At 36.3% G+C, this 21,543-nt stretch overlaps 1 protein-coding gene across 2 annotated transcripts; it reads left to right on the forward strand.

Moving 5' to 3' along the window:
* Positions 1-1,136: 1,136 nt before the first annotated feature.
* On the forward strand, positions 1,137-20,589 carry mvp (major vault protein). Of its 2 annotated transcripts, none has more exons than XM_051106130.1 (17): positions 1,137-1,297; positions 3,900-4,066; positions 4,446-4,641; positions 4,812-4,935; positions 6,791-6,922; positions 7,178-7,272; positions 7,497-7,733; positions 9,086-9,211; positions 10,074-10,271; positions 11,366-11,601; positions 11,708-11,905; positions 14,359-14,503; positions 15,571-15,782; positions 19,209-19,325; positions 19,416-19,542; positions 19,632-19,820; positions 19,938-20,589. In XM_051106130.1, exons 2-17 carry the CDS (start codon positions 3,930-3,932, stop codon positions 20,061-20,063), a joined length of 2,595 nt encoding a protein of 864 aa, XP_050962087.1. In that variant the 5' UTR covers positions 1,137-1,297; positions 3,900-3,929; the 3' UTR covers positions 20,064-20,589. The 2 variants fall into 2 exon arrangements, with proteins under 2 accessions (XP_050962087.1, XP_050962088.1); XM_051106131.1 differs by having other exon boundaries at positions 10,077-10,271.
* Positions 20,590-21,543: the final 954 nt, after the last annotated feature.

Below are 21,543 nucleotides of genomic sequence, written 5' to 3' on the forward strand. Positions count from 1 at the left end.
CATTAAAATGAACAAATACTTATTTCTTATTTGCAGACACTCTCAAACTTTTTGTCATCTGAACCTCTTTCACCTAATATATTTACTGTACAGGTGTGGTCAATCAGCAAATCTGTAAAAGACAGTACCTCCCTTTGCATTGAACTTTGAGCGTCGTAACTTTGCAGATGTTGTTCATGCTCAAACAGCAACGTTACACTCTAACTAAAGTTAAAAAATTGAAATCATAATCAATGACCTCTTTGAGTACCCCTGAAATTTTAAAATAATTATCTTAATAAGGTATCACATTTGCATGTTCACGGTTCTCTGACATTGGTTAATGGTCATATGATAACATGCAGGTAAACATAAAATATTTCTTATTTTTTAGTAAGTGAATTATTTTGATTGTTATTTTAAACTAATTTATTTTAATGTTGCATTTTTATGATTTAATTACTTGTTAGTCTTTCATTAAACTCACAAACCACCAGCAGTTCCTTTACGAACCCCAGTTTGTGAAACCTTGATGTAACATAATGCTTAATGCACTTTATGTTGTTAATTACAGTGAAAGGAATATGTTTTCCACTCTTTGTATTTTTACATAAGGTACAAGATTATCCTCTTTAAATCAGTGTGATAAACAAGTAAAAAGTAATCTGATTATATTACCTAAAATGTGAAATGTAATGCATTACGTTACTAACTAAAGTTTTTGTCATGTAATTTGTAATCTGTAACAGATTACAATTTGTAAGTAATCTACCCAGCTCTGGCCATAGCATGTCACATAGTCTACTGAGTAGTGTTTTTGGCTTGCTGTGACATTACTAAATATTTCCATTGTAGGCTACTACTTTCAGCTCAGATGCTTAACCTCTAGGCTACCGCAGCCTCGATTTAAACAGGAAATTGTGATTTATAGAGAAAGTGTATGTTTATACAGAGAGAGAAGGAGCTCTCTGTATGTATGTATATACATGGTGTGGAAGCACTGGCAATCATTTGATCGCATATTTACAAAACAAATACCTAGCTGGTTGATTAAAGTAACGTAACGCTTTTAAATGCAACAATAAAATGTTTGTTGGAATGCATCATGATCTAGGATATATATCTATACCCAGCTACAGTAAGCCACGTGATATTGTGACTCAAACTCGGGAAATCCTACACTCTCTGATTCACTCCTTCCCAGGACGACACACCTACCAAGTTAATATATACGTCCATCGCACAGCATTCACAGTCGTCTTAAACTGACGGATCCAATTCCGGACTGGCAGTTTTAAGGACGTATTCTTCTGAAACTGTAAGTTTATTACGCAATATTTGGAATACGAAACATCGAAGAATAAATTAGGACAGCTGCGTTCATCTAACTTGCTTAGTTGTGAATGTTGCTTAGTTATGAGTGCGTTATGATGAACGAATGAAGATGTAAAGCACGGAGGACGATGCTTTTTTTTTTATAGCAACGCGGAACAGCCTGCATTCATATGCAAAACATTGATAATAGTGCAGTTTGAAAACTGTCTCAGTCTTTTTGGGCTTTAAGTGAACTTAAAATAATGTCAACTTAAAATAATCATCATCTTTACACGCACATTATCAGATGAACAAATCAGTTGAATATTAATTTAATGTGTGACGTCGTTAATCGCAGGCTTTTACTGTTTTGTCGTGGTATCGTCGCTCTTATGCAATTTTTTCAGATGTCATGGGATGCTGCGTTTTTATCGCCAATAAAGTAATGGGTTAACGTAATTCTTTAATTTCCGCGTTCATCTTCATTGTACATGTTTTACGATTGGTGCACCCTGAACATGGCCAGCCCTCCTCCCGACGTCACAGCATGCGGAAGATTTCTGATTGATTGAGACAAATGTATTTGTTTTATGGGTGTTGCTGTGGAGAGTGAACCTGTGTAAGCGTAAATATAAATACTACAACGAACACACACAAATTATGTAACGAGGCACAAAAGATGCTTACTTCTGTTCTAAGTGCTGCCGTAAATAAAACATCAGTTTATGGTGTTTTAATAGTTATTTAAAAATGTGCGTTTAATCAGTGTCAGGCATGTAAGGTCAGATAATATGTGTAGGAGGATTATCTAGAAGTTGTGTAATAGTACACAGCATTAAGACTGAATATTACTGATACAGTTAAAATTTAGCCATAGTTTTTTCTGCACTTTGTGAGTCCACCTTGCTCAATTCCAATTAATAATTTTACACTACCAGTCAAAAGTTTTTGAACTGTATTTAAAATGTTTTTTTTAAAAGTATCCTCTGCTCTATAAGTCTGCATTTATATGATCCAAAGTACAGCAAAAACAGTAACGTTTTGAAATAGTTTTACTATTTAAAATATCAGTTTTCTATTTGAATATATTTTAAAATGTTATTTATTCCTGTGATTTCAGTCACATGATCCTTCAGAAATCATTCTAATATGCTGTTTTGCATCTAAAAACATTTATTATTATTATTATTATTATTATGTTGAAAACAGCTAAGTAGATTTTTTTTCAGGTTTCTTTGATGAAAAGAAAGTTCAGAATAACAGCATCTATCTGAAATAGAAATATTTTGTAACATTATAAATGTCTTTATCATGATTTTTGATCAATGTAAAACACCCCCCTCACCCCTCCAAAAAAAGCGTATATACTGACTCCAAGCTTTTGAATGGTATGCCTATAGTGGTTAATGTTACAAAAGCTTTTTATTTCAGATAGATACTGATCTTTGTATTCATCAAAGAATCCTGAAAAATGCTGCCTCACAGCAGAATTCAATGTGTATTTGTGTTTGTGTGTGTTTTTGCAGTGTTGAACATTGTAGCCAATCAATCAAAATGCCAAAAATCAAAAGTGTAGACGCAATGTAAATAAGAGATTAATTGTGCGTGTATTCATTGATTACATTGGAATTTTCTAGTAAACTGAAATGAGTGACAGCTTTTTAGTGATAAAGGGAGCGCCCTTTGCACACTTTCTTGTGTATATGTAGTCCATTCTGAATTTGCATGAAGTTTTGTTTTTCATGCTGCCAGTGTGGACCAATGTGGCATATATATATGTGTCGCAACTATTTAAAAAGAAAAAAAATAGGGTAGCTTAATAAAAGTTTAAAAACCACTGCATTAGAATGCATGCAGAGTCCTAAGGAGTTAATCAAAAATGACATTAGATTGCATGAGACAACATAATCTTGAACTAAATTTGCCAGCTAAACTACCTGATATCTGTTGTTTAGGGTAAGGAGTGTTGAAAGTGTTGGGCAAAATTCATGGAGGATGGTGTAATAATTGTGTGGGTGTGTCTGAGAAGAACTCTGATTGACAGGTTCTTCCTCTTACAAACTAAAATCTATAATTTAGACTTGATGAAATCAGGGCCTTATCAGTATTTTATCAGTTATAGTCCCAGTTTAGAAAGAAAAAGAGAGAGTGTTGTCATCTGACCTTTAGCAGCACAATCATGAATTTGCCCTAAAGAGATAAAAAGCAGAGGTGTGCCCGATCGTAAAAATGAATTCTGTTGACCTTTATATTGTTAGATTTTTTTCACACAGTAAAAAAAGCAACTTAAAAAAAAAAAGTTAAAGAAAGGTAAGTGTTTGCGCTGCATTAAAATTTGAAGTTTACTCAACTCAAATATCCATGTTTTCATGTAGTACAACTTAACATTTCATGTTGACAAAGCTTAAAATTTTAAGGTAGCACGAACACTTTTTAAAGTTAAAACTGCTTTTTTTTAAAGTTGTTTTTTTAAACCAACATAGAGGAAGCTTCTTAAGGTCTCGCAGAGAAAATGGAAGTCAATATGAAGTAGTCGCATGCACAGATCATCACTATATCTTTTATATATATTTTTGCTCACTAATCTCTACATTCCTCCAAATTAGAGTCTGTGAGGAGTGCAAGCAGAAAGAAACATGGATGCTGATCAGCTGCTCGGGGCCTCAATCATCAGGATCCCACCTCACCACTACATCCATGTGCTGGATCAGAACACCAACATTGCACGGGTGGAGATCGGCCCTCTCACCTATATACGCCAGGACAATGAGAGGTAACCTAGAAACCTGCAGGTTAACTACTGTATTACGTAACAGCACTTGAAATACAGGTTCCCACTGGTTTTATCTTTTTAGATTTTGTCTAAATAGATTTTTAATTGATTTACAAAGATATTGTTGTGGCCAAACTGGGGCATTATATGTAGGTCATTTGCACATTAGAAGCGTGTCTGGTTTCAAGCTGCGATGAAAGAGAGAGTTGCTGGGAAACGTGATGTGTAATCAAGCTTATATTCAATCCTCCATTGCCCAGAATGCAAACAACAGCTGATATGAACTATTTGCTTCATCAATTTATTTTTAGTCCATCATTAAATATAATACTATGTGACACACTCTAATACCTGAAATCTTCCTCTCATTTTCTGTCAGGGTTCTGTTTGCCCCCGTCCGCATGATCATGGTGCCACCCAGGCACTACTGTGTTGTGCTCAACCCTGCTGCCCGTGATGATGAAGGCCAAGTTCAGTTTGATGCATCAGGTCAAGCTAAGCTCAGACACGCCGACCTGGAGATCCGCCTGACCCAAGACCCGTTCCCCCTCTACCCTGGTGAAGAGATTCAAAAGGTATGAAGTTATTGTATTCTTGAGTAGCATGTTGCTTTGCAGCTTGTGGCTCAAGAGCTCAGACTTGTGGGTAGCTTCAGCAGGTTGTGGTTTCTGTCAAAAGAGTCAAATCTGCATCACACCTACGTTTTTCCTATTAAACGCTTGGTCTGTTTCTCTGTCTGTCACAGGATGTGACGCCACTGCAGATTGTGTATCCAGACACAGCCCTGCGTCTGCAGGCCCTGCTAGACTTTGAAGAAGATGGAGGAGAGAAGAGGGTTGCAGGAGACGAGTGGCTGTTTGAGGGACCAGGTACCACTGCTGTACAACTAGCATTAGCTTTACAGAGTTTTGTGGGCCTGGACTAGTTTACCTGCTCAAAGCAAATGACAGTTTAAAATAATGAAGTTAAGGGGAAAATGAAAGGCAGTAAAATTGTTCCTCATGGGGCAAAGCTACAGTACATAGAACAATGCTCTTCAGTGTTTTGTTTCCCATACATGATATGTGTAGACCAAATAGCTTTCAGTGGTTTTTCACTAATTCAAGTATGTTTATAATACTGAGAAACATTTAAGTAAACTAACTCAAAAATTAAGTTAATAGAAAATTAAATTTGGACTACACATACATGTTAACAACAGTTTAATTAAAGTATGGATAACTAATTCATTGATAATATTTGCATGTTTTGCTTTATTATAGTTAAGTACTAAGCGTGTGCTAATGTAATTATCAAAGAGACTATCACATTTACGTGCATGAATATGCAAGCAACATGCAATATATGCGCCTAACCACAGGTTCTACTCTTTACCACAATGATAACCCTACAAAATGTCAGCAAAACAGAAATACTGTAAACCTCAACATAACAGACGACTAAACACGAACACATCTCTATATTAATTCACAGTAGTCATGAAAGGAAAAGTGAATTTATTCAGCACAGTTTTTCAGATATTAACTACATTATACTAAAAGCAGTTAGTTTCAGATGTTTAACAATTGATAGATTAAAATTTAAGTCAACATGAAATGTGATTTGCAACTCAACTTACCTGCATAATTTGACAACAGGATTGTTTAATGAGAATTATGGAATAACTTTCTGGCCTGATAAAAATAATGCTACTTCTAATCTTATACTACAAAATGATTCATTTTCTATCACAGTAATGATACATATCACAATATAGAAATTTGTATCTGTAAAGAAACCTGTAAAGCTTCAAAACAACTTGTTTTGTAAAAAGCACAATACAAGTAAACCAATAAACCAATACATTTCAATAAACTTGACTTTGCTGATTATGGGTATAAAAAAAGTGTAAATTGTAAAAAGGACAGATGCAAGTTAGTCACAGTCACAGTAAAGTACATTGCAGCCATTCTAATATAAACCAATTTGGAGTAGATGTCACAGTTACGTCACCTGCAGCTGCGCACGGATTGTGGTGGCCGAAAAACACTGGTAACAAGTGGAGGGAAACGGGAAAAATCCATGGAATGAGAGAAAAAGTGTATCGTTTTGCATTTGAATGTCAGAATCAGAATGCAAATCATTTTATAGAATACTGTCGTCAAAGACGTCAATTAAAGTTAAACGCACTTTTAAACGGACAGACTATGGATGAAACCTGCTGATTACTTTACTTTTAAAGGATAAATTTCATTTAAACTATTTGTTTACATAATATTCACATGCAGTTCATAGGGGACATATTGTATTACAGTCACAGCATGAAATACTGTGTTAACTTACATAACACTTTTTCTATAGGTTATATCTCCTAGTTTGGACTCTATAACTTGAATTAACTCAACAATAGCAAGTTAGTCAATGCTGAGGAGAAGAAAAAGTGTGGGATATAAATTCTTAATTCTGAGCCGAGGGGAAAAGAGAGGATGATGAGATTTTTCTAGTCAGAATTGTGAGATATAATCTCGGGAATTGCGAGATAAAGTGAGAATTTTGAAATGTGAACTCATTTCATTCTTTTATTCCATGGCTTCCTTAGACCGCTACTTAAAAACAATAATTTTCTGCCACGACAAAAAAATGTCATCACTGTTTGCAAACACCAAATTGGTGTTTATCCCTACATTAAAGGTGACATCATATGGTGTAAGATGTCTTACCCGGTGAATGTTTTATTTCCGGCAGGGACGTACATTCCAAGGAAGGAGGTGGCAGTACTTGAAGTCATAAAGGCCACGGTGATCAGAGAGAATCAGGCCATTCGCCTCCGAGCACGCAAAGAGGGCCTGGACCGCAGTGGAGTCCGAAGAGTTACTGGTTTGTGACCTAGTTCACCCCCTAAAATTATTTACTCACCCTCATGTTGTTCCAAACATGACTTTTATCCTTCTGTGGAACATAAAAAAGAGAGATTTTAAAAACAGTCCATACAATGGAAGTCAGTAGGGCCAGAGTTGTTTTGGACTCAGTTGTCTTTCATTGTATAGGCAAACAGTTGATAGTTCATGTTTTGCATGCATATTTAAATACACATATATTGTGTGGTTGTGTTTTACTGTGTGTGTGTTTTAGGTGAGGAATGGCAGGTCAGTAAGGTGGGAGCTTATCTGCCGGGAGCTCACGAAGAAGTGGTGGATATTGTCAATGCTTTCATCCTCACGGACAAGGTACTCTCTTCTGTCCCTTTCCCTGTAATTCCCTGTAGTTTTTTCTCCGTTCACACTTTAAGTAGACAGGTAATAAGGGATTGGAGGGTTAATTGGTTCAAAAGAAAGATTCACATATAGCACATAGTGATTAAAGACAAAAGCTCTTCACTAATGAAGTCACAGCTTCAGAGCACAATGTTGCCCCAAGCTTAATTATCAACATCCACTTGTCATTTCATTAGAAAGCTTTGCATGTGCGAGCTCTTCGGCCGTTCCGTGACACTGGGGGTCGAGAGCGCCGCACTGGAGAAGAGTGGTTGGTGACCGTGGCAGACAGAGAAGCTCACATACCCTCTGTGGCCGAGGAGGTTGTTGGAGTGGTCGATGTAACAACTTTGAACAGCAGGCAGTACTGTGTAATTCTGGACCCAGTGGGAGCTGATGGTAAACCTCAGCTTGGACAGAAGAGAGTGGTGAAGGTAAGTGATTCACTCAACACAGCATTTAATGTCAAGGTCCTATTACTGAAACCCGTTATTTATCCTGAAGGCCTAATGAAGGCCTAATAAAGACCTCTTAAAGGAGAAATTCACTTCCAGAAAAAAAAAAAAAACAGATAATTTACTCACCCGCTTGTCATCCAAGATGTTCATGTCTTTCTTTCTTCAGTCGTAAAGAAATTATGTTTTTTGAGGAAAACATTTCAGGATTTCTCTCTATATAGTGGACTTCTATGGTGCCTATGAGGTTGAACTTCCAAAATGTAGTTTAAATGCAGCTTCAAAAGGCTTTAAACAATCCCAGACGAGGAAGAAGGGTCTTATCTAGCGAAACATTTGTTTATTTTCTGAAAGATTCCTGTTTATGACAATTAGTCACAGTTCATGCAGAGCTAGACCAAGATGAGTGTTTGCCGTTAAAATGTATATGTATGTATGTATATATATATATATATATATATATATTTTTTTTTTTTTTTAGAAAATAACAGATCGTTTCACTATTATATTCATTATATGGAACTATTCCTGGTGAACTATTCCTTTATGACACTATATTTTTAAAATTAGCATAACAAGAATTGTATATATTTTTAATTATTCATCACTAGATATTTAATGTTGTATGTTGAAACCACTGTAAATTCTAATAGAACCATACAGATACAGTCCCTTGCGAAAGTATTCATACCCCTTTATTTTAATATGAGTACTCATGAACTAAATTTCAACTGTCCCAGATAAGGGTATGAATACTTATGCAACAGAAGTTTTTTATTTTTAATAAATTTGCAAAGATGTTAAAAACCTGTTTTTTGCTTTGCCGTTATGCTGTATGAAGTGTAGATTTATGTGGAAAAAAAAGTAATTTAAAGCAATTTAACATAAGGCAGCAACATAAGACATGAAAAAAATATAGGGGTATGAATCCCTGATAGCACACATATCATATAACATACATCACAGAGATGTCTATTTGACATCTGCATTTACATCTGGAAAACATATCTTTTAGAGTGTTTGCTCATCTGCAATACGTCTATAGGACATTTCCTTTCAGATGTCAAATAGACGTCTGTTGGATGTCTTTAAGATGTATGATTTAGGATGTATGTAATACTGACATCTTGCAGACATCTTTCAGATGTTTGTACACAGCAGATGCTTTCCAGATCAAGAGATCTTTAACAGAAATCTTGAAGACGTACATGTGCTATCTGGGAATACTGTCACAAGGCACTGTATATTATATAATAGATTTGTAATTAGAAATAACTTTGCAGTGAAATTTCTCCTTTCATCCTATGTCTCTCTGTCTCCTCGTCTCTCAGGGTGAGCGTTCGTTCTTCCTCAGGCCAGGAGAGCATTTGGAGAATGGCATTCAGGATGTGTACGTGCTGTCAGAGGAGGAGGGGCTTGTGCTGCGTGCCATTGAGGCCTTCATTGACACTGAGGGGGTAAAAGACATGTTTGATCATCTACAATTAATTCCTAAAATCACTCATTTAGTACATAATTAACTAGAAACTCAATGTGTGAACATCTGCTAAGGTCGCTGGTTGAAGGCATACAGGTGTTCTGAACACCTGTGCGCTGAAGTAAAAAAAAGAAAGAGAGCTCTGATTCATTCAAATAGTATTCAAACAAGGAGAGAAATGAATGAAAATGCAGGGTGTAGACCAAATCGGTTATTGGAGAATTCAGAACAAAAGAAGGCAAATAGAGAGTGGGTGTACTGTGTTTACCTAAGTGTACACAGACGTTACATGTTTCACGAGGTGCTACCATTGCCCCTTGTTCCTAATAGTTCATATGACTCTTTCAGCATTCCTGAAATGTTTGTCTTTATGTTTACTGTATAAGACAAGAGAGTGTTTTTCACCCACTTATGAATGAGGTTTGTGTTCAGAGTGCTTTTAAAACTCATGTCACCTTGACATAAATTGTGTGAACAGGAAGAACTTGATTCTGGATCAGTGAGTATACTGTGTGAATGGAAATTGTCATTTAACACTGACATGTATAGCGCTAAAATGGTAGACAGAGGGGGAAATCACTTCTTTCATTAATTCATTCCCTTCTTCCCCTATCCCTGTTATGAATACTTTAATTCCCATCCTCATTTTTCTGATAATATGATTTTAATCTTTTCCATTCCCTTCATTTTTTTATCTTATCATTCACTTTTGCTCATACACACAGTGTGATCGTATGCCACTTGTGCTGCAGTGTCCGTCCCCACCTTACAGTAATGTTTGCCATTGTTACTCCTCCCTCCTTCTTTCTTTCACCCCACGTCCCCACTCCTTAATGCATCAGCAGGAGGAGTCAGATGAAGAAGAAGGGGAAAGCCGAGCCAAAAAGAGGGGAACACAGCGGCGTCCAGGTGACCGTTGGATGCTGCGAGGCCCAATCGAATACGTGCCGCCCGCCACCGTAGAGGTGTTGCTTAGACGAGATGCTATCCCTCTGGATGAGAATGAGGGCATTTACGTCCGTGACATCAAAACTGGAAAGGCAAGATTTGAAGATTATAAAGAATCTGTTGACCAAATGCATTCTTTACATTTTCTAAGACTTTCAGAGTTTTTAAAATGCTTTTAAGAAAAGTCATATGGGAAAATTAAAGGATATTTGCAGACTTATAGGCCTGAAAGCATAGAGTTTAATGTCAGTTAAAGCATTTCCTAATGCAAAAATGAAAATCTGTCAAGTTTTATAGTGACAAAAATGTACGTCATTTGTTTTGAATTATTGAATTATTTCACACACACAAGCTGTCATATGGCTTCGGGAATATTAAAATGGCAGATATACTATTAAAATAAATATTATTATTATTATAATTTATTTCATGAATACATACATTTTATTAATTTTCTCCATGTTGCTGAAAAAAATATATGGTTAGGAAAAGTGTGAGAATAAAAATAAAGAATTTTTCTAATTTTAGGCCTTAAATCTTGTATTTTAATTTAGAAAATTTAGGAAATGTAACGTAATAAATGTAGCTTAATAAGGCAGTCTCTTGTTTTTTTTTAAATAGAGAACTACAGTGTGACTTGAGTTTGATTTATTTAATTAATATTGACAGAACCAAACATGTTCAAAGGTAAATGTGACCCTGGACCACAAAACCTGTCTTATGTAGCACGGGTATATTTGTAGCAATAGCCAACAATACATTGTATGGGTCAAAATTATCGATTTTTCTTTTATGCCAAAAATCATTAGGATATTAAGTAAAGATCATGTTCCATGAAGATATTTTATAAATTTCCTACTGTAAATATATCAAAACTTCATTTTTGAGTAGTAATATGCATTGCTAAGAACTTCATTTGCTCAAGGCGATTTTATCAATATTTAGTTTTTTTTTTGCACCCTCGGATTCCCGAACAGTTGTGTATCTCGCCCAATATTGTCCTATCCATACATCAGTGGAAGCTTATTTATTTCGCTTTCAGATGTATATTTTTTGTATAATTAAAAAAAAAATTGACTCTTACGACTGGTTTTGTGGTCCAAGGTCACAAATGGTAAAACCACAAAAACAACATAACGAAATGAAAGTGCATTATCTCCCAGCTGACTTTGTGTCTGTTTCTCAGGTGCGTGCTGTGATTGGCCAGACCTACATGCTGACGCATGATGAGGAACTGTGGGAGAAAGAGCTTCCTGCCAATGTGGAGACTCTTCTGGCCCAATCCCGTGACCCCCTAGCTGATCGCTCGGAGCGAGGAAGAAACTTTGCGCAAGCTGAGAGAGATAAAACCAGAGTGGTGTCTTACCGCGTCCCACACAATGCGGCCGTGCAGGTGTATGACTACAGAGAGAAGAAGGCCAGGTAATATAGTTACGCTTGTTGTTAAATCTTAAATTAGAACTCAAATGTCATAATTTGGACATTGTAAATCACCTATGCCATTCTCTTTCTTGTGTTTTTCTCACAGGGTGGTGTTTGGACCTGAAATGGTGATGCTGGGTCCTGATGAGCAGTTTACAGTTCTTTCCCTTTCCGGAGACAAACCCAAACGTCCTAATGTCATCAAAACCATTTGTCTCCTGCTCGGCCCAGACTTTTGCACTGACATCATTACTATAGAGACGGCCGATCACGCTCGTTTGCAGCTGCAGCTCTCTTACAACTGGTACGTTTGTGTGCGTGTGCTCTAATGACAAAAAATTATATCATGATATTTTCTGATTCCGAGTTTAAATTCATTTTTAACTTTCATTTGATATTTTTACCTTTATAAGGCTAATTTTTCTAACTTAATTAACTGTATATAAGATAGTAAGACACTATAGGGCTGTTACCAATCAAATGAAATCAGTATCAACAAAATTTGTGTTTGTAATGCAGAGGTTTGTAATCTGCATCTGAAGTGGCATTTAGATGCATTTACACTAGGGGTGTAACGGTACACAGATATCATGGTTCAGTACGTACCTCGGTTCGAGGGTCACGGTTCGATACGATTTCGGTACAACAGAAAAAAAAACAAATCTACTACGCTGGGTTTCTTTTCATTTTTTTAAACAGACAGTAGTACAAATTACAATTAATTTGTACTATATAACTAAATATTATATTAATGGGCATATATGGGCTATAAAATCATCAGTACATATATACATACAAGGAATAATAGTTGAAATATATTTAATTTAGTTAACTGATAGACAAGGGGAAAAAACTCTGTGACACGTAACGTAGCCTATATTTGCTGAGTTTCAGTTCAATTTTGTGATAGAAAGGAAACTCAAATGGCAGAAAGCAACATCCTATTTGTTTTTTGTTTAAGTTGATTTTGCTGGTATGGGGAAAGTTGAATTAATCGCGCCGGCGCACACAAATACTAAACATATCAGTTCCAGGCTTTTAGCATTGCTAACTTGACAGCGCAGTTGGTACTTTATCAAAATAAAACAAAGTGAACCAAACATCAGCGCACCCGCCTCACTGTGTCACTGTTAGAACGCGACTGAAGTACAAAGTCTATAATTTAAATAATGAATAGTCATTTAGCATTTGAATGCATCACAAATATGGAAATATTATGGAATATTTGGATTTGTGGCGAATGAGAGTGCGCAAGCCTTTTAATAGTGTAAATATAGGAAGAATTTGTCGAAGTCATTTATTTGTGCCAAACTTCCTGCTGCCAGCTGGTGGCGCTATGTCTATAACTGAATATTGGCATGTAGATGTGTTCAGACCAAGACTGTTGCCAAATATGTGAAGTTTGGTGCAGACTGAACATGGCATGCTTAAGTTAGTGTAAGACATTAAATCCTGCTGCCAGCAGGTGGTGCTATGATGAATGGAATCATCATATGGATATGATGGATGTAATGGAATATTACAATGGAATATGGAATATCAGATGTGTTCAGGCCAGGACTCTCATCGAACATGTAAAGTTTGGGGCAGATCTGACATTGTATGGCTGAGTTACAACAACTTCTATTCCCATGGCGAAACATCGAACTTCGTCAGGCCGCCAGGACACGCCCTTCAACGAAGATCTTTACAATTTAACGTCACAAAGGGCTTTAGATTAGACTGACCAATTTTGGTGTTGATCTGAAAAAATCTCTAGGAGGAGTATATTGGTGTGTTACATGTGTCTACTGATTTTCATACATGTACGTGAAGCGTACCTCAAGGCGCACTCCGTTGAAAGCTCAAAAATGTGATTCATTTTGGAACGGAATAATAATAATAAACGGAGCAATTCCAATAGGGTCCTCGCACCTCGGTGATCAGGCTCTAATTAAAGAAGTCCACTCCCAGAACAAAAATTTAAAGATAATATACTCACCCCCTTGTCATCCAAGATGTCTTTCTTTCTTCAGTTGTAAAGAAATACATTTTAGGATTTCTCTCCATATAGTGGACTTCTATGGTGCCCCTGAGTTTAAACTTCCAAAATACAGTTAAAATGCAGCTTCAAAGGGCTGTAAACGATCCCAGCAGAGGAAGAAGGATCTTATCTAGCGAAACGATCGGTTATTTTCTAAAAAACATAGAAAATTTATATGCTTTTTAACCTCAAATGAGACTCCCGTCTCATTTTCTCCTTCAACTTCAAACTTGTCCTACATCGCTGCAGAAGTACCAACCCAGTGTTTACAAAGTGAACATGGAAAGAAGATCAAACACCCTTTACAAAAAAGGTAAAACAGCAATTTTGAAGTTGGAGGAGAAAATGAGAAGGGAGTTTTTCGACACACTCTTATTGTTTTGGACTGGAATACACACAGTTTACACAGAGCTAGACAAGATGAACATTTGAGGTTAAAAGGTATATAAATTGTACTTATTTTTTTTTTTTTTTTTTTTTTTTTAGAAAAATTACATCTGACTACATCTCGTAGTGTATCCATACACTCTCCGGGTGTGCTTTTGTTTGGTTTTTGCGATCTACTTGATAATGTCAAATCACATTTCGATTACTATTTAGATGATATATATCGCAGTACCCCTAGTGTAAACCCCTTATTAGAAATGTCTCTGAGTAAAAATGAAGTGCAAATAAACAATATCATGAAGCTGATCAGAGGAGTGACCTGTTTTTGTTCTCTCTCTCTGTGTCAGGCACTTTGATATCAAACAGCCCGCTGCAGCGGCCGAGGCTACGGCTCTGTTTTCGGTGCCAGACTTTGTGGGTGACGCGTGCAAAGCCATCGCTTCCAGAATCAGAGGAGCGGTTGCTTCAGTTCAGTTTGACGATTTCCACAAGGTATGTGACACACCTTTAGAGATTTACTGCTCCCATATACTTCTCTTTTCTATAGGTTTAGTGTCCTGACTTTTGACCACAATTGTGTTGCAATGAGTCATTATGTGTAAACCTGCAAGTTGCTTTGAAAACCCATGGACAAAGATATGAGATCTTTTTTGTATTGCTGACATATACTGTTTGAGTGACTAGTTTCTTTGTCCATCTCCAGTGTATGATTAAGTCTGGATCCTGGTTATAGGTTTGGATGTAGGATGTTTCTTGTACCAAAGAAAGACCTGGGTTTTTGCTTCTTTGATACCCTCATTAAGATTAACATCAATCTTCTGATAGAGTTGATTTTTCAGTTGCTCTTCTTCATATGGAGAGGTGGAGATACCAAGGTTTATTATTCTCTGTCCGGTTGACATTTCGTTTATTTGTTTATTTACTTGCCACAGATGAAGTACTGTAAAATTCTGCAAAAATATGTATTGAATATGTATTAATCTTTTCATTTTATAATGATCTAGGTTTTTGCAAATTTTTCCTTTCCAGATACACTCACTGCAATATTAAAATTTTCACATTCAGTCTTTGAGCATATCTATATCCTTGCTTTAAGTTTCTCTTTCTGAATCAGCAGTAAATTGTGGAAGAGGGAGTTTGTGTGTTTCAGATCTATAAAAACCTAACCACATGGAATTCCTCAAACAGGACCCATAACAGACAAGAAAGTGAAATTTCATTAAATACAAATATTTGCGCAATCACAAAGAAGGTGGTAGAGATGGCACAATACTGCTGTCAAAGTTTTATTAAAAGGGCAAACCAAAATACTAATACTAAATAAATAGGTAAAGTAGAAACCATCAAATATCAAAAATGTCCAAGCTGCAGAAAACAGGAAGCAATATCCAGATTCAAGCCATAGCAATGAATGTTAAGAAATGTAATTTATGAAAGATTAACTGATGTTATGCTTCAAAAAATCTGGCTTGAATCATGCTTCAAAAAAACATGACTTGAAAACTATGCCTGCATCTTTCGTTCTCTGCTCTGATCACATGCATCTGTTTCATTTTCAGAACTCCAACAGGATCATCTGTTCGGCCGTCTTCGGTTTTGATGAGAAGCTCGCAGTGCGGTCCAGTCTACGCTTTAATCAGAACGGGTTAATCATCAGCAGCGTGGACATTCAGTCTGTGGAGCCGGTGGACCAGCGCACCCGTGACGCCCTGCAGAAGAGTGTGCAACTAGCCATCGAAATCACCACCAATTCACAGGAGGCTGCTGCACGGTACAAAACACTTCATCTCACTGTCTTTATGACTTTTTATCTTTAAATTATTATTTTTACTAGTCAGTTAACTACAGGTTTGAGAAGTATCTCCTCAAAAAACTGGATAAGGAAAAAATTCATACTACAAAAATAAAACAACACAAATATTACAAAATATGACATAAAAACCATATAAATCATATAATCTTTTTTCTAAAATAAACAGAAAATAGTGACACCAGCAGGTAAAATCACAGCGGGAGTCTGCATCTTTCTCGCCTCCCCTGAGCCCATTGAGTTTTAACAGACCCCCTAAAGCTTGAAGTGAGTTTGAGGTGATTGAGAATGAATCGGAAAAAGTCACGTGAAATCACGATATGACTGGATATGACTGGTTATGATTGGCTATGATTGGTCCATGTGATAAATCCCACCTCTTGTGTTCATGTGTATTACTTGTTCGCGACTTAGTCTGAATGAGTAATATAATGCTGTTTACGGGAAAGACTAATTTAAAAAAGTAAGTGAACAACTTTCACTGTTAGATGTAACAACTTTGTCAAATTCAAAATTCAGATGGCCTGAAAACATGATCTGTGGGAGTTTTATATATTTATATATATATATTTGAACAAAATAAGAACAATTTGGACATCTTCATCCTATTCAAAAGTTTTCACCCCCTGGCTCTTAATGCATTGTGTTTCCTTCTGGAGCATCAGTGGATGTTTAAACCTTTTTTAATAGTTGTGTTTGAGTCCCTCAATTGTTCTCAGTGTGAAAAAATGGATCTCAAAATCATCCAGTCATTGTTGAAAGGGTTCAAATATGCAAAAGATGCTGGAAAACTGAACAATCTGCAGGACCTGGAGGATTTTTCTGAGTAACAGTGCTCAGTTTAACTGTTCAGAACAAACAAGGGACACATGAACAACCATCACAAAACAAAAAAAAAAACAGCCGTAGATCATCCAGGTAACCACACACAGTATTAAGGGTTCCCAAACCTTTGAAGGGGGTTATTTGAATAATTTCATCTATTTTTTTGTCTTGTGGTCTATATGTAAACATCTTTTATGTCAAATATCTTACTCAGGACAATACTAAATAATGTAAATGTAATGTAAAAACCAAACTTAACCAGAAAACATGAGAATTTTGCGTCGTCATTTCAGAACACCACTGCACGCTACTTGTTTACTTATATTTGTGCCATTATTTAATGCACAAAAAAGCATGTCTTAAACCAATGGAAATGAATCATTATGGAAATGATCTGACTGCATCTGTGTTCCTTAACGTGCGCATTGTTAGTAGATCAACCACAGAAATATTCCACTCCCACTGGCACTTTTTTGAGGATTGCGCTCTCACACTAATTTGCCCTGTTTAGTAAATCTGTCCCTTAATCTCTTAAATGGCTTTTCACTATCTCCAACAAACAACAGACCAGAGTCATTCACATCTAGTCGAAAATATGCAGTAGCTGCGTCAAGCTTCAGCTCAAATACGTATTTAGAATTTACATTACCGAGAACAATGTGCTTAACTTGCATGGTAATATTCTAATATGTGACCCTGGACCACAATACCAGTCATAATGGTTTTAAATTAGGGAGATTAAATGAAGATTAATAAATAAGCTTTCCATTGATGTATGGTTTGTTAGGATAGGACAATATTTGGCCCGAGATACAACTGTTTGAAAATCTGGAATCTGAGGCTGCAAAAGACACACAATATTGAGAAAATCACCTTTAAAGTAGTCCATGAAGTTCTTAGCAATGCATATTATTAAATCAAAAATTAAGTTTATATATATTTACGATAGGAAATTTACAAAATGTCTTTATGTAATATCCTAATATGTTTTGGCATAAAAGAAAAATCGATCATTTTTATTATATTTTTCATTTTTATATAGGCTATTGCTACAAATATACCCATGCTACTTACAACTGGTCACACATATTCTATTATTCTAATCAAAATGATTAGATTTGTGAAAAACAAAGCAGGGTTATTTTCGTACTAGGCTACTACATCAGTTTGGTTTATTTCTCACGTAACACAAGCAATCAAACTAAAATAGGCCATCTAAGTTGGAGCTTTGAAAAAAACAGACAAGCAGCGCATTAGAAAAAAAGAGCGTGCATTCTTGCTGTAAATAAAATCTTTTGCCTACATCTTCTGAACAAATATGCATAAAACACATTTATAATTCTTCATAAATGAAAAGAACATATTAAAACATTCCATTTACTGTTAAATGCCATTGTCTCTTCTTGAACTCTGACACGTGGACGTTGGTCCTTTATAGAAGCATTAAAAACGGAACTTGTAAAATATATAGCTAGGCTACAGAAAGTGAGCAAGACGCACTCCCTTCATTTCAGCGGCAGCTAATCGAGTGTCGATCCGCCATTATTATTGAATTTCTTTAGCCCGAGTTATGATTTATGTGCGTATGTTCGCGGGAAAGTTAACACGTCAGTTATAGTATCATGACTGTGGTTAAATAAGATAAAATACATCCAGGCCTAATATTAACAAACAATATTTATTTTCAAATTAAATATCACAACACATTTATTATTCAGTCTAGTGCTTTTAAATATAACGTAAGCACAACTTGTGTAGATTTATGAAGTAAAAAGGCATGACTGCTTCATTTTTGTTTTTATTTGTATTCTTTTGCCATCTAATCAATCTCAGCATGCTTTAATTTTGTCAGTAGACATTTGTATCACTAAGAAATCTTTCTCTGGCCTGCGCTCTGGAAGTGATTACTAAAACTAAAACTGAAACTAAACTCTATAAAAACTAAATAGAAATGTGTTCACGAAATAAAAACAAAACTAAAACGAACAAAATTATTAATGAAACTAATTAAAACGAAATTAAATTTTATTGCAAATTTGAAAGCGATATTAAAATAAAACGAATTTAAAAATCCAAAACTATACTAACCTTGAAACAAAGGAAGAATAACCAAGAGTTTTGCACTAAAATGTTTAAACAGTATTTCTGGAAAATGTGTGGTTATGAATAATTGTGTCTGGAAAAATTCCACTCTAGAATTATTTACATGCCCTAGAAAAAACCTACTATGTTTTTCTTCCAGTCATTGGATTTGTGTGGATTTTTCATATATTCATTATTTATTTTACCAAGTGGAATAAGCAGAGGGTAAGCTTCTTCATAATGAATGTGAAAATTCTGTGCACTTGCCACTAGGGAGTGAAATGCAACAATCATATGCGCATATCAGAGATTTTTGTCTAAATTGTCTAATGCTCAGTTTCTCTGAATCTCTTAGTTTACATAACCAATGCTTTACTCTAATGTTGTTCTTTACAGAAGACCCAAGCTTTTTGTTTTTCTACCAGCTTTCCCCACGTATTTGTCTGCCGTGCCCATTGACACTCATTTTGTTTCTTTCAGACATGAGGCAGAGCGTCTGGAGCAGGAGGCTCGGGGTCGCCTGGAGAGGCAGAAGATCACAGACCAGGCAGAAGCAGAGAAAGCCAGGAAGGAACTGCTTGAGTTGGAGGCTCAGAGGTGAGTTCACTGCAAAGGCCAATGCTATGCTAAAGTTTCTCTGCACATTCAACATTTTCATGATCAGTAATCAATGTGTGTGCATCTTAGTGCTGCAGTGGAAAGCACAGGAGCAGCGAAGGCTGAAGCACAATCTAGAGCCGAGGCGGCTCGTATACAGGGAGAGGCAGCGGTCGAAGAGGCCAAACTCAAAGCAGAGGCTCAGAAAATCGAGGCCGTATGTCATCCAAACTATGCTTGTTTTCATCTCTTGCTATTTTTACCCTATTAGATTTTTAGACAATTTTCCTCTCCCCTGTGTGTCAGGACTCTGAGCTGGCCCGACTGTGCAAGGCTCGTGAGCAGGAGCTAAATTACAAGAAGGAGATGGACCAACTGGAGGTTGAGAAGCAGCAGAAACTGGCAGAGATTGAGAGTAAACGCCTCAAGCAGTTGATCGAAAGCCTGGGCACCGAAACCCTGAAGGAAATGGCCAGAGCCGGGCCCGAACTACAGGTGAGTGAGCGTCGGGATAGCGAATTAACATCTTTCTATGGTGGCTTTGCATGACAAATGTTTTATAATAGCATTTTTAATTAATGTAGATATCTGACACGTACCTTTTTTTTCCAGGTGAAGCTCCTGCAGTCTTTGGGTCTGAAGTCCACTCTTATTACAGATGGCTCCTCTCCTATTAATCTCTTTACTACAGCCAATGGCCTCCTGGGGGCTCTGCAAGGCAAAGAACAGGATAAATAAATAAAAAAATAGGAGAGATAGAGGTTAAGAGGCCTTATACCGCTTCATATGCATAAGTAAAAACTGTGATGCTGTACTCTGTAGTTTTCATTCTTAACAGCTATTAAGTAGAGCCATGAAAGTGAAACATTAGCTTTATTAGTTGAAACCATTGCGTTATGGTATGTATGTATGCAGTTTATTACTTTGTGTTTATGCTGAAATGGTGCCTTAAACCAGTGGTTTTCAAACCGTTCCTTCAAGCACCCCTAACACTACACATTTTCTGTGCCTCCCTCATCTATCACACCTGGTTCAACTCCTCAGCTCATTAGTAGAAATGGCAAGTCCTGAAATGAGTGTGTCAGACATGAGAGACCTACAAAATGTGCAGTGTTGCGGGTGCTTGCAGAACCGGTTTAAAAACCACTACCTTAAAAGATTCAGTTCAAACCAAAAGAGCTTTCTAGAATATGTTTCTTCACTCTGCTTTGCTTTTTACAACAATAAATGTAACAATACAAATAATAAAAACACATACCAAATATTTTACATTGCTCATCGTCTTCATTGTTTATTTATGAACATTTGTTAATAAATGCGGGTTGTGAATGCTTGTGATTTGGCCACATGTTGGCGCTACCACGTTTTTTTGTGTTTGTTTTTCTCATTTTATTAAAGTAATGTTACCGATTACATTAGATTACTTTTTAAATAGTGCTGAGCAACGATTAATTGCATTTATATAAATACACATGCATGCATATATTTAAGAAAAATATGTAATGTGACACGAATGTGATATTTATATATATACGCAAATACATGTAAATATTTTTAAAATATATAATGTATGCGTGTCTTTTATATATACATCATAAATTTACACAGCACACACATATATATTGGCCACGTTCTCACTGTCAGTTTTTGGGATTGACAACTGCATTTACTTACATGGTGTCTCGAAATGTCTCGTTCACACAGCAGTTAACAGTCGCTTTTCGAATACTGTCTGTATGAACGTACAACGGTACTTAAAAATAACGCAAAACTGACGGGAGGGAGCGGCTCCGGTGGAGACTGGATATAAAACTTTCAGATGACACACAGCTCATTTCTAGTCACTGTAAGTTACCGAAACCACAAATGAAAGCACGTAGCAACACGGTAGATGCGCGTTTTTACAGCAGAGTGGCTCTCGCACTGTATGACGTGACAGACAATTAGTTGTCCAGTCCTGTTCCGTTCACACAGCGCGAGAGTTCCAAGAATGCGGTTGTGAGTTCGGATATAGAATCACACCCGTAAATAACCGTACCGTGTGTGAACCGTATTAAGGACTCAAATATGGTATTGACAACCGTATTCTGCTGCTGTGTGAACGTGGCCATTATGTACACGAAAACTTTTGTTTTTTATTTTGGATGCTTTTTTAAGCTGTTGATCAGTTTTAAACATTTAAAGTAGTTAGGGTTAACATTACAGTATTCAACACTGA

This window comes from Labeo rohita, chromosome 3 (assembly GCF_022985175.1).
Source record: "Labeo rohita strain BAU-BD-2019 chromosome 3, IGBB_LRoh.1.0, whole genome shotgun sequence".
In the NCBI taxonomy this organism is placed as follows: Eukaryota; Metazoa; Chordata; class Actinopteri; order Cypriniformes; family Cyprinidae; genus Labeo; species Labeo rohita.

Coding starts and splice junctions, on each gene's coding strand:
- mvp (XM_051106130.1), top strand. CDS start 3,930: ATGGATGCTGATCAGCTGCTCGGGGCCTCAATCATCAGGATCCCACCT. Junction 10,272..11,365: donor GTGACATCAAAACTGGAAAG/GCAAGATTTGAA, acceptor TCTGTTTCTCAG/GTGCGTGCTGTGATTGGCCA. Junction 14,504..15,570: donor AGTTTGACGATTTCCACAAG/GTATGTGACACA, acceptor TTTCATTTTCAG/AACTCCAACAGGATCATCTG.